Source organism: Paecilomyces variotii, assembly GCF_004022145.1.
Source record: "Paecilomyces variotii strain CBS 101075 chromosome Unknown C8Q69scaffold_1, whole genome shotgun sequence".
NCBI lineage: Eukaryota > Fungi > Ascomycota > Eurotiomycetes > Eurotiales > Thermoascaceae > Paecilomyces > Paecilomyces variotii.
The window spans coordinates 765,348-782,147 of record NW_021167140.1 but is presented as its reverse complement, the minus strand read 5'-3'; the positions used below and the strand labels follow the sequence as shown (position 1 = coordinate 782,147).

The 16,800-nt window shown below is 50.4% G+C and overlaps 4 protein-coding genes across 4 annotated transcripts; 2 read left to right on the top strand and 2 right to left on the bottom strand.

Moving 5' to 3' along the window:
- The first annotated feature begins 45 nt into the window (after nucleotides 1-45).
- Nucleotides 46-3,665, top strand: C8Q69DRAFT_449700 (plasma membrane ATPase 2). The gene is made up of 3 exons (XM_028629385.1): nucleotides 46-746; nucleotides 815-1,038; nucleotides 1,103-3,665. Exons 1-3 carry the CDS (start codon nucleotides 344-346, stop codon nucleotides 3,452-3,454), a joined length of 2,979 nt encoding a protein of 992 aa, XP_028488717.1. The 5' UTR covers nucleotides 46-343; the 3' UTR covers nucleotides 3,455-3,665.
- Nucleotides 3,666-6,874: 3,209 nt separating this feature from the next.
- On the top strand, nucleotides 6,875-10,869 carry C8Q69DRAFT_395115 (putative 5-oxoprolinase; the record flags this gene model as incomplete). The annotated part of the gene is made up of 3 exons (XM_028627680.1): nucleotides 6,875-6,939; nucleotides 7,010-7,207; nucleotides 7,257-10,869. The coding sequence occupies 3 exons, from the start codon at nucleotides 6,875-6,877 to the stop codon at nucleotides 10,867-10,869; spliced, it is 3,876 nt and encodes a 1,291-aa protein (XP_028488716.1).
- Nucleotides 10,870-11,079: 210 nt separating this feature from the next.
- C8Q69DRAFT_494471 (hypothetical protein) lies at nucleotides 11,080-12,679 on the bottom strand. The gene is made up of 2 exons (XM_028632212.1): nucleotides 12,051-12,679; nucleotides 11,080-11,955 (listed from the first exon to the last, which is right to left on the bottom strand). Exons 1-2 carry the CDS (start codon nucleotides 12,364-12,366, stop codon nucleotides 11,354-11,356), a joined length of 918 nt encoding a protein of 305 aa, XP_028488715.1. The 5' UTR covers nucleotides 12,367-12,679; the 3' UTR covers nucleotides 11,080-11,353.
- A 420-nt stretch (nucleotides 12,680-13,099) lies between these two features.
- On the bottom strand, nucleotides 13,100-15,554 carry C8Q69DRAFT_511655 (multdrug transfer). Its single transcript, XM_028633272.1, has 8 exons — nucleotides 15,332-15,554; nucleotides 15,096-15,268; nucleotides 14,987-15,040; nucleotides 14,857-14,927; nucleotides 14,596-14,807; nucleotides 14,441-14,547; nucleotides 13,855-14,387; nucleotides 13,100-13,765 (listed from the first exon to the last, which is right to left on the bottom strand). The coding sequence occupies exons 1-8, from the start codon at nucleotides 15,539-15,541 to the stop codon at nucleotides 13,440-13,442; spliced, it is 1,686 nt and encodes a 561-aa protein (XP_028488714.1). The 5' UTR covers nucleotides 15,542-15,554; the 3' UTR covers nucleotides 13,100-13,439.
- Between the last annotated feature and the right edge of the window lie 1,246 nt (nucleotides 15,555-16,800).

Genomic DNA, 16,800 nt, shown 5'->3' with positions numbered 1-16,800 from the left:
TTCCCGCCCCAGAAGCAGCAGGCAGTCCAGAGCAGCGATGAAGGGAAAAAAAAGGGAAAGGTAAAAAAAAAAAAAAAAGAGCAAGAAAAATGTGACGGACTTGTCACTGGCTGTTCACGGGCGCAACGGGGCGACGGACCTGATGCGGCTTAGTCCCCCCAATTGCTGCCAAGTGCAGACAGCTGCAGTCCGCTCGATATTAAATAGAACCCTCCCCTCCCCCCCTCCAGCTTGCTCTTCTTTGCTTTCCTCTCCCCCTCAGGATTTCCGACCCTGCCATTCGTGTCATCTTTGCAACTGCTCATATCGTTGGGTTCCGAAGGCTGTGTGAGCCGAAGCAACAATGGCGGAGCGGAGGATCTCCTACGCTCCCGACGTGGAGAACGGTGATAACACTCGCACTGCTCCTGATCTCAATGACGGCGGAAACCTCGATGAGTACACGGCCCTGAACCGGTACATCTCGACCGCCCGCGACAAGCGTCGTGGCTCGACCTCTGAGGCCGGTGGTCTCGACGACGGCAAAGAGAAGAAGAAGCCTTGGTACGCCTTCTGGCAGAAGGACAAGGACACCTCCGAGGGATTCGTCTGCCCCGAGGAATGGCTCGACACCGACATCCGCCAGGGTATCCCCTCCTCGGCCGTTGAGCCTCGCCGCAAGAAGTCTGGCTGGAACGAGCTCGCGACTGAGAAGGAGAACCCCATCCTTCAGTTCATCGGGTACTTCCGTGGTCCTATTCTCTATGGTGAGTAACTTACAATACCTACCGTCCCACTGGGGCCAATGGGAATTGTCTGCTGACAAGGCCCGCAGTTATGGAATTGGCTGTCTGTTTGGCTGCTGGTCTGCGTGACTGGATCGATTTCGGTGTCATTATCGGTATTCTGTGTCTGAACGCTGTCGTCGGTTGGTACCAGGAGAAGCAGGCCGCCGATGTCGTCGCTTCGCTCAAGGGTGATATTGCTATGAAGGCTTGGGTTGTCCGTGACGGCCACGAGGAGGAGATCCGCGCTCGTGAGCTCGTTCCCGGTGACATTGTAAGCTCTTTTCCTTTTCTGCTACTACTACTATAGGCCATCGTGCTAACGACATCTCTTCTAGGTTATTCTCGAGGAAGGTCAAGTCGTCCCTGCTGATGTGCGCCTGATCTGTGACTACGACAAGCCGGAGATGTTCGAGGCCTACAAGGAGTTCCTGACCCAGGCCAACGATGACACTCTCAAGGAGAAGGATGAGGATGAGGACGAGGGCGACCGTGAGCACCACACTGGTAGCTCCATCGTCGCTGTTGACCAGTCCGCCATCACTGGTGAATCTCTCGCTGTCGACAAGTATATGGGCGACACTTGCTACTACACCACTGGTTGCAAGCGTGGCAAGGCCTACGCTATCGTCACTGCTACTGCCAAGCACTCCTTCGTCGGTAGAACCGCTGCTCTGGTCCAGGGTGCCAACGAGGCCGGTCACTTCAAGCAGATCATGGACAACATTGGTTCCACCCTCCTGGTTCTGGTCATGTTCTGGATTCTCGCTGCCTGGATTGGCGGTTTCTTCCACCACCTGAAGATCGCTACCCCCGAGCACAGCTCCGTCAACCTGCTCCACTACGCTCTGATCCTGCTCATCATCGGTGTCCCTGTCGGTCTGCCCGTCGTTACCACCACCACTCTCGCTGTCGGTGCCGCCTACCTGGCCGAGCAGAAGGCTATCGTCCAGAAGCTCACTGCCATTGAGTCCCTCGCTGGTGTTGACGTTCTCTGCTCTGACAAGACTGGTACTCTCACTGCCAACCAGCTCTCCATCCGTGAGCCCTACGTTGCTGAGGGTGTCGACGTCAACTGGATGTTCGCTGTTGCCGCCATCGCCTCCTCCCACAACATCAAGAACCTCGACCCCATCGACAAGGTTACCGTCCTGACCCTCCGCCGCTACCCCAAGGCCCGTGAGATCCTCTCCCGCAACTGGGTTACCGAGAAGTACACTCCCTTCGACCCCGTCTCCAAGCGTATCACCACTGTTGCTACCTGCGATGGTGTCCGCTACACTTGCGCCAAGGGTGCCCCCAAGGCTATCCTGAACCTGTCTGAGTGCTCCGAGCAGGAGGCCAAGCTCTACCGTGACAAGGCTGCCGAGTTCGCTCGCCGTGGTTTCCGTTCCCTCGGTGTCGCCGTCCAGAAGGAGGGTGAGCCCTGGCAGTTGCTGGGCATGTACCCCATGTTCGACCCTCCCCGTGACGACACTGCCCAGACCATCACTGAGGCCCAGGCTCTCGGTCTGTCCGTCAAGATGCTTACTGGTGACGCTATCGCTATCGCTAAGGAGACTTGCAAGATGCTTGCTCTTGGTACCAAGGTCTACAACTCTGAGCGTCTGATCCACGGTGGTCTCGCCGGTTCCGCCCAGCACGACCTCGTCGAGAAGGCTGACGGTTTCGCTGAGGTCTTCCCCGAGCACAAGTACCAGGTCGTCGAGATGCTCCAGCAGCGTGGTCACTTGACTGCCATGACTGGTGACGGTGTCAACGACGCTCCTTCCCTCAAGAAGTCCGACTGTGGTATCGCCGTCGAGGGTGCTACTGAGGCTGCCCAGGCTGCCGCCGATATCGTCTTCCTTGCCCCCGGTCTGTCCACCATCGTCGATGCCATCAAGCTCGCCCGTCAGATCTTCCAGCGTATGAAGGCCTACATCCAGTACCGTATCGCTCTGTGTCTGCACCTGGAGATCTACCTGGTCACCTCCATGATCATCATCAACGAGACCGTCCGCTCTGAGCTGATTGTCTTCATTGCCCTGTTCGCTGACGTCGCCACCATTGCCGTTGCTTACGATAACGCTCACTTCGAGGCCCGTCCCGTCGAGTGGCAGTTGCCTAAGATCTGGGTCATCTCCGTTATCCTTGGTGCTCTCCTCGCTGCTGCTACCTGGGTTGTCCGTGGTACTCTCTTCCTGCCCAACGGTGGTATCATCCAGAACTTCGGTTCTCCCCAGGAAATCCTCTTCCTCGAGATCTCTCTGACTGAGAACTGGCTGATCTTCGTTACCCGTGGTGGTAAGACCTGGCCCTCGTGGCAGCTGGTTGGTGCCATCTTCGTCGTCGATGTCCTGTCCACCCTCTTCTGTGTGTTCGGATGGATCTCTGGCGACTTCGAGCAGACCGACCCTGCTGACCGTGCTGTCTTCTCTATTCACGGTGATGTCGACATTGTCACTGTCGTTGTCATCTGGGCTTACTCCATTGGTGTCACCGTCATCATTGCCGTCGTCTACTACATCCTCACCAACATCCCCGCGCTCGACAACCTCGGCCGTAAGGACCGCTCCAGAGCCGACACCCACCTTGAGAACATCATTGGTCGTCTGTCCAAGCTCGCCGTTGAGCACGAGACTGACAAGAACGGTGTCTCGAGATACACTCTTGCCGCCCGCGCTCCCGAGGAGGAGGATGACGAGTAATCCTAAGACGGGCTACGCTCTTTTACCCGTTAATCTGCTCTGGTATTCCAGGCGCATCCAGCTTAAGCTGTTTCCCGATTCACATATTATAGACTTTTTATTATATATCCGACCTTGGTCATAAAGCTTGAACTTACTTTACATGTATGTATGTCAACTAATATTGGTAAATTTAGTCTCCAAGGATCAGAATTCAAGCTCGTTCTAATTACTTTTTTTCTTTTTCCTCGTATAACATTCGTAGTTTATTTTTTTTTTTTTAGACATAATTTCGTAGCCAACCTTGGTCTGCCAGTCTCTGGGTCAAAGTCTTTGTGTGGCCGCTGGTTCTCTCGGCTGCGCCCGGAGGTTGACCCCAGGAATCGGATAGACAGACAGACGGCTTTACCCGTTCCGGATTCCATTGCTTTCCGACCATCGATGCGCATCGACCAAGTATGACATGTCCTACGAACTCTATCATCCTGCGGTGGCTGTAGCCGGTACTGGAAGGAAGCATCTCTATGGCATGGGAATAGAATGGAATGTCATCGACGCCTGCATTCAGCCAACCAATCTGCAAGTCTACCCTAAATTAGTTGTAGTGGTTGACGTCGATTCTGAATCTGTCGGCTCAACTTGTAAGTATGAAAACCGGGATCGATGAGAGCCAGGGAGGTCAGTGCGATGCGACAGGCCCAGAACGAGTAGAGTAGGGAATGAATGAGCGAATGGATGAAAAGACGATATGATTTAAACGGTAATTCGGATCCGCATGGATGGAAGAAAAGATATGGATTATTCATTCATTCGTTTATTCGTTTATTCGCTCTAGAGGGATTAGTTATTGATATGTGGATAGACGCATACCATCAGGTGAATACCATATGATTGATCCGTTAGACCGATACGATAGGATGGGGATTTTGTTTCTGGAGGAAGGTTTTGGGTTTCTTCTTGCTTGTTTTTTCGCGCGGGGATGAATTAAGTCATGCATACATAACTAGGTAGTTACATGGATATGTACACATCATGCTTGCATGCGTGTGCGTGTGCGGAGAGGAGAGTGAGTGAGTGAGTGAGTGATTTATTTATAGTTCGTGGTGCTCTGTATTCTTCGTATTCGGGATGGATACGGGATACGAGGGGGTTATTTATTGGGTTGCTAGGTAGATAGATATATAGATAGATAGATAGATACGATAGGCAGGTAGGTAGGTAGGTAACTAAGTGATTAATTGGAATATGTACATAACTAATCGGATAATTGGGAGTTTTTGATGAGTATCATCGAGCGGTTCGCTCGTCCTCCTTCCTTCTCAGTGTCGCCTCTGATGAATCTTTTACATCAAGGTCGAAAATCAAAAAGGAAAAAAAAAATGTAGCAGTGATATCAAAAGTATCAACTTCTCTTGCTTTCCCAACGGCTCCGGAATTCATAGGGTGTTGATGAACTTCACCCTTCTTGCGAGAGCGTGTCCGGGACTCTTAGGATGTAGTTCGTCTCGAACTAGATCTTCACTATCATCGAGAATATGTGGATGTGAATTCAATCTTGTCGCCTGTGTTCTGTTGTGGGTTGCTGGCACGAGCTTCTGATCAAGCATCACATCCCATGGATATAAGCGACATCTGCCTGTCGCGGAAAGCCTGGTAGAACACTAGAATACCACTATGCCCCCTGTAGTCGGGCTGATGGGTTCTTCATCGTCGGGGCGCTTCGTGCACCCATCTGTGGGGACCATAGTGGTTCTGGTATTATTCAGATGGCCTGGTATATCTGAACCTGCTTATTTCAAGTCGTGTTCGACAGTGACCAACCACAATGGAACCAAATCTGGAAACTGTTGACTGTAGATAAATCCGACCAAAGCCTGATTGTTCCACGCTTGTATCCGCTATTAGCTTTCCTTGTCTTGGAATCGAGGGTGATGCTTCGATTTGAACTATGAGAGGGAACAAGAGAACCATAATACTTACCATCTTGTATGCATATAGGGGGTATGCATGGATGTCGCATTCGCAATCAAAAGCGCCGCTTCTGCGGAAAGCGTATATATCAGTTCTCTCAAGCCAGATATGTACGAGAGTTCAAAATGTCCACAGTCGCCCTATTGAGCCGCAAGGTATGCCTGCGCCGGGCGCGGGCTTGATTCCTTTTCGTCTCCACCAGTCCAAGGTAAATCATCGATCGGTGCCTGATGGGAAGAATCGATCTGAGAAAGTGGACTGCTCGACGAAAGGTCCATCCAGAGTAAGACGGCCATGTAAATGAGGCCAAAGAAGAGGATCGCCGGCAGAATCATGGACAGTCTGGCTCGGGTAGTTCGATAAGCTTGCCTCTGCGTTAGAGGCCGGATGTCGTTGTACTGAGAGCTCGGAAAGACGACTGGAGGAGCGTCTCCTGGCAGACGATGGCGGGACCAGTGTGCCATTCGGAAGGTTCCGAAAGATCGGTATCGCTCTTGGGAGTAGATAATAATAAAGAGTATGATGTGATATGATATGATATGATATGATATGATATGCGATCAATAAAACCGGCGACGATTATTGACTGTCATTGATTAATGAATTCGGAATCCACGAGAAATGTAGACCGAATATCTTCATCGAACCAAGTGCGTTTTTTTTAAAGAAAGTACGAAGCGAACAACCAAGAGAATGAGCGGTGTTGGCAAAGCGAGGACCGTGGTGTCTCGACTCCGGATTTCGCATGGCAGCCTATAACTAACTATTCGCATCGCATCTGCCTTAAGTAATATCAGGTCATCGGAAACAGAAAACCCCCCAAACGTACGACGTTTTACCATGCGTTTTGGCGGGTGAACTCTTTGCTCCCTGACGGGGGTGGAAATTTCTACCACGCGAGTAAGTAAATAGTATATAATATATTATATCTGGGAAGACGGTCTTAATGTGTTTTTCTAGAGAGTTGAATAAATCAGCCGGGTTCACCCGATGTCCTTACGAGCGCAAGAATCGAGTAACTGGAAAGGTTGATATTCAGGCTGATCCGGATTGAATTGCAGGAGCAATAACCGGTTGTCTCCGAAAGCCCAGAGATCCATTTCGGGGCTTTCAGGATGCTTCTTCCCGACTCTCATACTGAGGCAGAACAATGGATATCTATACCACAGTCATCACTGTAAAAAATCAATGTCGGATCACTAATTAATCTAATATCACCGGCGCCAACACTCGCTGGCCGAGATAAGCTCGGCATGTCGCTTCGGCTGCGTGATGGCCGTGCCGGTCGATAAAGAGCACAACGCTCGGCTTCTGCCGCCAGCCGCCGATAGCGGGACGGATGTTCGGCCGACAGTGGGTTGTTCAGTATCGCAATGGAGGGGTATATATTGCTCAAGAGGGGAAGCAATCTGAAGACGAGAGAGAGAGAGATAGTCGCGGTGCCTGTTGGTGTTCCAGATCACATTCATCATGTCGAGTACAACGAACCCGGGCATCAGAATCGCTATCGATAGAGGAGGCACTTTTTGTGATTTGTATGCACCCATTTTCTTCTTCCAGTGCTATTATCGCGAAAGCGACTCATGCTGACAAGTGATGTTGTAGCTGGGCGAGCATCCCCGGCCGTGAAGATGCCTTGATCTTCAAGCTGCTGTCAAACTCCCCTGGGGAGTATGACGATGCTCCCATCGAAGGAATCCGCCAGATCCTGGAGAAGGCCACAGGGAAGGAAATCCCCAGAGGAACACCTATCGATATCACTCCCGTGGAGTCTATCCGCATGGGAACGACAGTTGCGACCAAGTAAGCTGGCATGAATCTTCTCCAGTCTGACCCTGCTGACCCTTTTCAGTGCACTGCTCGAGAGAAAAGGAGAGCGCGTGGCGCTCGTGATCACCAAGGGCTTCCGTGACTTGCTCATCATTGGAAACCAAGCCCGACCCAGCATCTTCGACCTGTCTGTCTCTAAGCTGGACCGGCTGTATGAGAAGGTGGTCGAGGTGGATGAGCGCGTCACGGTGGAAGGCTTTGCCGAAGACCCCGAGCCCAAACCGATTGATATCAAGTCCGACCCCGATCTCGTCGAAGGTCTCACAGGTGAGGCCATTCGGATCCTCAAGAAGCCAGATCTAGACCAGGTCAAGAAGGACCTCCAGTCCCTGTGGGATGAAGGCTTCCGTACGCTGGCCATTGCCTTCATGCACTCATTCTCTTTCCCGGAGCACGAGGCCGCAGTGGCGTCCATTGCACGAGAGATGGGATTCAATGTCTCCGCCTCTGCAGAGCTCCAACCGATGATCAAGTTGGTGTCTAGAGCCCAGTCCACCACTGCAGATGCCTACCTTTCGCCCGTTATCACTGAATATCTCGAGGGCTTCCGCAAAGGCTTCAAGGGTAACCTGGAAGACGAAAACGCGAAGAAGCTACTCCTCTGTCAGTCGGACGGTGGTCTCACTTCCTTCTCCAGATTCACCGGTCTGCGTGCCATCCTCTCTGGACCTGCTGGAGGTGTGATCGGATGCGCCAGAACCTGCTACGACGATGAAGACGGAACACCCGTCCTTGGTTTCGACATGGGCGGTACTAGCACTGATGTCTCGCGCTATAGCGGTTCTCTAGACCACGTCTTTGAGACGACAGTCTCCCAGGTTGCCATCCAGAGTCCCCAGCTCGATGTACACACCGTCGCGGCCGGAGGCGGTTCCAGACTGTTCTGGAGAAATGGCCTCTTTGTGGTTGGACCCGAGTCGGCCGGAGCCTATCCAGGTCCCGCCTGCTACGGCAAAGGCGGTCCATTGACCATCACTGATGCCAACTTCTTCCTTGGCCGTATTCTGCCGGATTACTTCGCGCGGAAGTTGGATTTTGACGTCGTCCGTGAGAAGTTCCTGCAGTTGACGGAAGTGGTGAATGCCGAGAAGAAGGGCACCGAGAAATTGACCCCTGAGGAGGTGGCAATGGGTTTCCTGATGGTCGCCAATGCTGCCATGACTCGACCGATCAGAACGATAAGTGAAGGCAGAGGTTTTGAGACTGCTTCGCACAACCTCGTCTGCTTCGGAGGAGCTGGTGGACAGCACGCAACAGCCATTGCTCGCGATCTCGGTATCAAGCGTGTCTTGATCCACCGCTTCTCGAGTATCCTCTCCGCTTACGGTATGGCATTGGCCGATGTGGTTGTTGAGACACAGGAACCCGAGGCTACGACTTACGATGAAAACGCCGCTGAACGTATTGCCAAGCGAGCTACTCAGATGAAGCAGCGTGCTGCTCAGCAGCTCGTCTCCGAAGGCTTCACTGAGGAGCGTATTGAGCACGAGACCTTCCTGAACATGCGTTACAAGGGCAGTGACACTTCCCTCATGATTGCCGCTTCAGAGGGCTCTGGAGACTTCGCCGAATCCTTCGTCGCCCGGCATAAGCGTGAATTTGGCTTCACCCAGCCAAGACAGATCCTTGTTGACGATATCCGAATTCGATCCGTGGGCAAGAGCAAGGAGGTGAAGGTTACCAGTCCCTTCAAGCAGCTTCGAGAGATTGAGCGGTCCGCGGCCGCGAACCTGGAGCCGGCTCACATCCGAAAGGTCTACTTCGAGAAGGAAGGATGGGTCGATTCCAAGATTTTCCACCTCAAGGACGTCCCCAAGGGCAGCATTATCCTCGGCCCGGCCATGATCATTGACGAAACCCAGACTATCGTCGTTGACCCGGCAAGTGAAGCGACCGTTCTCCAGGAGCACATCCTCGTCCAGCTCCTGGATGCTGAGGTCAAGAAGGTTTCCGCAGAGGAAGTTGACCCAGTTCAGCTTTCTGTTTTCGGACATCGCTTCATGAGCGTTGCTGAGCAGATGGGTGAGACGCTCAGAAAGACGTCTATTTCCACAAACATCAAAGAACGTCTGGACTATAGTTGCGCCGTCTTTTCGCAGGAGGGAAGACTCGTCGCTAACGCTCCTCATATCCCTGCCCATCTGGGTTCGATGAGTTATGCCATCGCCTACCAAGCAAAGAAATACGGCAAGGATGGACTGAAGCCCGGCGACGTTATCCTGTCTAACCATCCTATTGCTGGAGGCACACACCTTCCCGATCTGACTGTTACTACTCCCGTGTTTGACGAGCAGGACCCTACTCGTATCCTGTTCTTTGTCGCGAACAGAGGTCACCATGCTGACATTGGAGGTATCATTCCCGGATCGATGCCGCCGAATTCCACGGAGTTGTGGCAGGAGGGCGCTGCCATCGAATCATTCAAGCTGGTCAAGGAAGGACACTTCGACGAAGAGGGTCTCAGATACCACCTTATCGACAAGCCTGCCAGCTACCCCGGTTGCAGCGGAACTCGTACCTGGAATGACAATATATCCGACCTCAAGGCTGGTATTGCGGCTAACCACCGGGGAATCCATCTCATCCAAGGTTTGGTCAGAGAGTACAGCTGGCCGGTCGTGCAATTGTACATGGATGCCGTCCAGAAGAACGCCGAAGAGACTGTCCGGTCACTCCTGAAGGATTTCAGCCGACGGTTCCAAGGACGCCCGCTTGAAGCTGTTGACTACTTGGACGACGGAACCCCGCTCGCGTTAAAGATTACCATCAATCCCGAGGATGGTTCTGCAAAGTTCGACTTCACTGGTTCCGGACCGGAAGCTCTGAACAACTTGAACTGCCCTCCGGCTATCATGTACAGTGGAATCATGTACTGCCTGCGTTCCATGATCTCCTCCGACATCCCGCTCAACCAGGGTTGCCTGAACCCAATCGACGTTATCTGCCCGCCAAACTCCATCCTGTCGCCCAGCATGAAGGCAGCAACTGTTGGATCCAACGTCGAGACGTCTCAGCGAGTTGTCGATGTCATCTTCAGAGCCTTCCGAGTTAGTGGCGCCAGCCAGGGCACGTGCAACAACCTGACGTTCGGTTATGGTGGAAAGGATGCCAATGGAAATGTTACCAAGGGCTTTGGATACTATGAGACCATTGCAGGCGGCGCAGGCGCTGGAGCAAACTGGGATGGCCAGAGCGGTGTCCACACGCACATCACCAATACCAGAATGACTGACCCCGAGACCCTGGAGAAGCGCTATCCTGTCATACTGCGCGAGTTTGCCATTCGCAAGGGCAGTGGTGGTGCGGGCAAGCATCGCGGAGGTGATGGGTGCGTGCGTGACATCGAACTCAGACGGCCGATGCAGGTCAGTATCCTGTCGGAACGCCGAGTCAACGCGCCCTATGGAATGGCAGGCGGCGAGGAGGGCCAGCGAGGTGTGAACTTGTGGATTCGCAAAGATCCCGAGGATGGCACCGAGAGAACCATCAGCGTCGGTGGTAGGGCGACCATGCAGATGAATACTGGAGACCGTATCATCATCTTGACTCCTGGCGGTGGTGGCTACGGCGTCCCAGAGGATAAGAAGGAAGCCGTGGAAGTAATTGGCGAATTTACTATTAACAGGCAGGCGTAGATATAGCCATGCCTTCTTACTTTTTTCGTTGGTTATGAGGAACGGTTGTATACTTTGTTGATTATGTTTGCACATTGGGGAAAATCGTTTACATAGCGGGAATTCATATTACGAAATGTTCTTTTCGGTTATAAATAAGAGAGGTTAAACAAGGTCCAGCTCCTGGGAATAGAGTGCTTGAATTAATGGAGTTTATTCTGGCGTAGTCACATATATCTAGACCCCGCTAGAAGTCATCGCGAATCAAACAGTAAACCCACTGATAGCTCCATAGTATACGAAGAGATAAAGCCATAGAAAGCAATTTCAAAATTGTAGCGAAAAGCATATTATTGCCTGCAAAGAAAGAAAGAAATTTTCGGATTCCGGACCAGATAAAAACTTATAGATTTATATACACGCATCAATATCAACAACGCTCAGCACCATGCAAGAAAGAAAGAAATATTATTTGCTATGTCATCAAACGATCGAAAACGACATATCATATCCGGGTTCCGTGCGCATAACCGGCGTCTAGTTCTTGGATGTGCGCTCTCTGAGAGACACCAAGCTCAGACGGCGGTGGCATCTTCGGCTCCGAGTAATAGTTGGCATTCCAATTGAAACCGGGGTATGGTGGTCTTGATAGATCCTGGATCTGTTCCTCTACAGCCTGTCTTTTCTTCCTCCGGAGGCAGAATATGATCGCTCCAGCTATACCTGCTACTGCGGCGGAGCCGACACCGACGCCAACGCCTATTCCGACCGCTGTGGTTTTGCTAGAACCGGAAGATGATGAAGATCCAGCACTTGGAATCTCTGAAGGGTGAGTGATGAACCCGGAACTGGTCGCCTTTGCAGTCACTTCGGGTCTAGTGCTGTTTGCTGTTGCTGTTGCGTTCATCGAAGAGTTTGTCATAGTTGTTGGCAGCGATATAGGCGACGCTGTAGATGTACCGTATACACCAGCGGTGGCAGTAACGGATGGAAGACCCAGTGCGAATTGCTCGTAGCTGGAATTGCTACAGCAGTTATCTGCTGAGCAGCACCATTTATCTACATGGGTGCCGCATTCCATGACCCACTCTCCACCTGTCACGCTCTCTAAGAAAAGACATCATAGTTAGTACTTATATAACAGTCCTTCCCTAGTATTATTTCCAACGATGGGATTGGGGTCTTCAATAATAATAACTCACCAATAATACAATGCGATCCACACTCCGGCGAAGCCCAGGTCTTATCCGTGCATGTCCCACGAATAAACTGGAGAGGATTCCCATTTACCCCATTCCACCAGTTTGCTGGCTGACAGAGGCCGTTGGACGTACAATAGAACCCTTGTTCGCAGCAGACGCTCGCAGGAGCGGTCAGATTGCAAGGTTGATCCGACGTTAGAGTGCCATCGGGAGTGTAGCATAGAGTGGCGGAGACGAAGGTTGTGATGTCGAGTATAAAGGATGAGAGAAGTAGATAAAGGGAATGACGATGATTGTGATGGGTTGATGGATACATCTTTGCCTTTCTTCGTCTCGTTCTTTTGTTCTTTTGGCCCTTTGGTTCCGGACCCTTTATCCGCCTGCGGATTGCTAGCTGCGTGTATTTCTTCTCGAGGGAATGTAATTCGAAATATCGCAGTATGTCCAAAGTATAGGGTTAAATCGACAAGCGAAAAACCAAAATCATTAAACTAAATAAATCATAACGACCCTCGCGGTACAAGGAAGAAGGGAGGGGAAAGAGAAGAGACAGAAACAGAAAAGAGACGAGTCCCCCTGAGCGCGACAGAGAGAGAGAGAGAGACTCACACCATGGTCCAAGCAGTATCATTCATAATGCCATCTCAAAATTGCGGCACAGCGCCCTCCAGGGTGATGGCTGCATATTTTCCGTTTTGAGAAGGGATCCGATACCTTAGCTTGGACACACGGCGCTTAGAAGTCTCGTTGGCAACCAACCACATCACAGAGCCTATTGTTATCGCATTAGCTCGTCACAGAACACACTGCATGGGGGACAAATTTAGTGACACAAGCACTTTGTTTTTTCGACATTGGTTGATCGCCTGCATGCACCAAAGCGCCTGGGGTCAACTTGGCCCGGCGCGTAAGGAGGAGTGGTTGTCCTGGCTGTATCTATAACCTATGCGAGTCACCACTGAGACAGAACTCAGGAAGGAACGGACCTTCTGGAGGAGAGAATGATCAAGCTTTACTCCGTACTTAGAAACTAGTTGATTACAAATATTGACTACTTGACTATATAAACATTCGATAATGTCAACCCAGAAGCGATATACCCCAACCCAAATTATATATGACTCGAGTATATAGAATGGCAGAAGCACAATTTTGTGGATCTCTATGCCATGAAACGTGCAGACGAAACCAAGTAGCATAATACCCAGCGTCATTAAACATGGTGTCTGCAAGAACCAAAGGTCTAATCCCATAGAGCCTTGGATATGACCACTGACCGAGATAGCTTGCCTTCAGATAGCGAAAGTAGATCTCGCTCGTAGCTTCGCACCGTAGAAATATAAGACGAACAGTCCGATCTGGAATCGCTCATTGTTAGTCACATAAATCCTACACGGCCATTTCACAGTTCATAACAACGATAAACAGGCAAAATACTTGGGCACTTACGACACCTAAGACACTCAGCCCGGCTAGAAGACTGATTCCTCTCGCCACACCAAGGTTGATGTACATCGGTCGAGAGAATAAGATCGCGCCGAATGCGAAAGCCGACCGGGCGAAATCATTACCAGCAAATAGCGATGCGGCATACTGCGGATAAGATAGTGGGATGTAGACGAAGATGCACTGGAGAACGATGAATGCCGAAGCGCCATAGATGACGATGCCGATGATACTGACGATCCAGTGAACTGAGGCTCGGGCCGTCCAGCCTGTACATAAGTCAGATATTATTGATTCCACTCTTGTTGATTGTCATGGCATGAGAAAAAGTCAGGTGCAGAATCAGAACATCACCTACCGAATAAGAAAAGCCCAATAACGGGCCCAAACACAGCGAACAGAGCAGGTACAAGACGTGACTCCTGTGCTCGCAGCCCGTTCTTCAAGATATCGGGAATGAGATAAAAGTAAAGATAAGAAATGTAAATCGCAGCAGCAAGTACGCACGCGACGATAATGCACACGAAGGTCGTGCTGGTCAATCCGAGATTGAAACCGTAGATGGGTGGATAGACCAAAGGAAACACCTCGAAGAAGGAATAGTAAATCCCATATATGAGAGATGTGTAGACGTTAGTGAATAATACTGCTGGGTCTTTAACCATGATCTCAATCGGCTTTATCAAAGCGTCGGCAAGGATCGAACTGAACTCGATGCCCTTCCGGTCAATTTCTGTTTGGGAATGGATTTTAGGATTCCCAGTCAGCTTTCGTAGTCGTTTTGCTCTTCGTAGGAGGATATTATTGGCGGAAGTCTCTGGTAGGAAGAAGAACATGATTCCGAAAACAGGACCTGCCATCCAGAGGATCTCCCATAAGGCCCAGCGCCAACTATCATGGTTTTAGTGAAGTGTATATTTCATCCGGGAAGGATATTCTCTTACTTTTCTGCTGTCACTGCGAACGACGATATTAGGGGACCAAGAGCCGGTCCACAGTATGCTGAGGATACCCACGCTGTGAGTAGCATAGGCAAGACAAGCAAGTTGTACTAGCTACAGTCAGTGAGTGATCATGAATTCGAGGATACTAGACCTACCATGTCTTGCATTGAGGCACCTCCAGCGGCTAGACATGGACTGCCAAAGAATCCTTGGAGGAAACGAAGAACCAATAGCCCTGCTAGATTATCCACTAGAGCGGTGGGAATGGAGAGGACTACAAATAGGAAGAATGTCGTAATATAGGGTATGTTTCTGCCGAAGACAGGCACCTCGCTCAAAGGTGACCATATCAGAGGTCCTAGGCCGTCTAGAGTATGTTAGTAGTTTCTTGTCTCAAAGATGGTGGCTACACTCACAAGCAACAACATATAAAGCAAGACCAAGGGAAGCCTTTGTCTGCTGGACGCCGAATCGCTGCATGATCTGTCTGTGTGGTGTTAGCAAAAATCGCAGAGTTTACTGCTTCGTACACATCGGGATGCCTACTGTTCGGCAGGGACATAAATAGAAGAAGCAGTATACACCACGAAGGTATATAAACTATTGCATCAAATCAGCAACAATACCCAGCATCGGCGAAGGAAGTGTCCCTCACCATATCTGCAAAGCAGTAAAGGCCTTCTTCTTCGAAGACCAATTCTGCGGATTTGCAGGATCATCTGTCGTATACCAGTCCACCAGAATTAGACCCTCTTTTGTTCTCTGCGGCGCAACAGACAGACTTGTTCTTTTCTCCAAGGCTGCTTCTTCGTCTAGCGCCAGTCGTTCCTGCGAAAAGGTGGCCGTCTGCGTGCGAGAGCTGACTCGCGATGCCTCGATATCACCATCGACGTCTCCATTTGGCCCGTTCTCTCGCTTTTCGCTGATCGATGGCCGAGACGGTGGCGTGGGATATTCCTCCTCTACTGGAACAGCAGCGTCCGAATTGAGGTATGCTTCTGGAACGACGAACCCTGGAAGCTCTTCTGGATAGAGAAAGACTTTATTCCCTGTTAGCCAACGGAGGAGTTGGGCGAAGGGAGCTTCACGAATTGTATCCATGCTAGCGACTATGAACGACTATGTCCGCCGGAGGTGTCAAGAACGTAAGAGAAGAGAGAGACAAGAGAAAAATGATAGAAAGCTCTCAACAGCTTCATGAGGAAGAAAACAAAATCAGAACCTCGAAAATATCACTGGGAATCCGGGAATTTAACTTGAAATCTAGGTCTTTCGTCCGTCTCTCCATCACGGCACACATGTCGCACCATCCTGCGATAGTAACCGTCATCCATATGATTTCTAATTCCAGCCAGCATCAGCTAGCTGAGTAAAAGGTAATGGTAAATAATCTTCCCGATATAAGCAATGCCCAAAGGATCCGTCCGATAGCGAATCTCGTAGAAGGCTGACATCGGCTCTGAGTCAGAATGAAGAACTTTGCTTTTTGATCCACATATCGATGAAGAAGGGGAATCCTTGTTAGAGAACCATACGTATCTGGTTGTCTGTTTCTCGATAGTCAGCAGCCATGTGGGCAGGTGATTGGACGATTGTTGAGATGCCTTTGTGTATCTCATCTCAGCTGGAAGGGAGATCAATAGATAGGCAAGTAATCGCCGAATTAGTAATAACTTTAATGGTTCTAATTAAATAGCCATATCTACTTGATGATAAATCGGACGGTGTTACGGACGAAAAAGTGCGACAGATCGCCAATCGGTTTTTGCCAGTAATCATCGAATCGGGCGGACACAGTGAGATGCTAAGATGCGCAGCCTCATTTTTTGGCCCCAGTGACCTCTAACAGTAAGATTACAAATTCAAAGACAGAGAAAAATTAGAAAGAAAAATAGGTATAAAGATCCATTGCAAAGCCCTCGAGCAAGCGTTGGACCGAAGGTGTCTTAACATTGGCTTTAAATCCGGCATATGAATAACGCATTAGATATTTCATCTCAGAAGGACCAAAAGTAGTCAATACATGGCCAAAAGTAAACAAAGGCCCATGATGAGTGCATTAGGCAACCTGACGTGCTCTCTTTGGTGTCTCTTAGCTTGAGGTCAAGTCTCTAAATATTTCGAGAGAGTTCGCCAGACAGATATACCTAGCATCTCGTGAAAATCTAGCCATGCTGGGCCCAATGGTCCAGGTAAAAATGACAAGCCATGAGGAATGATCGACATCGACCATATCGAGAATTTGGATACTACGGGCAGAGTGAATTGGCCCGTGAGCAAGAGACTCGAGAAACAATCGAATATCTCCGAAATCTCTTGACTGGAACCGTCTAGCATTGTTGTGCGATATTTTCCGTACT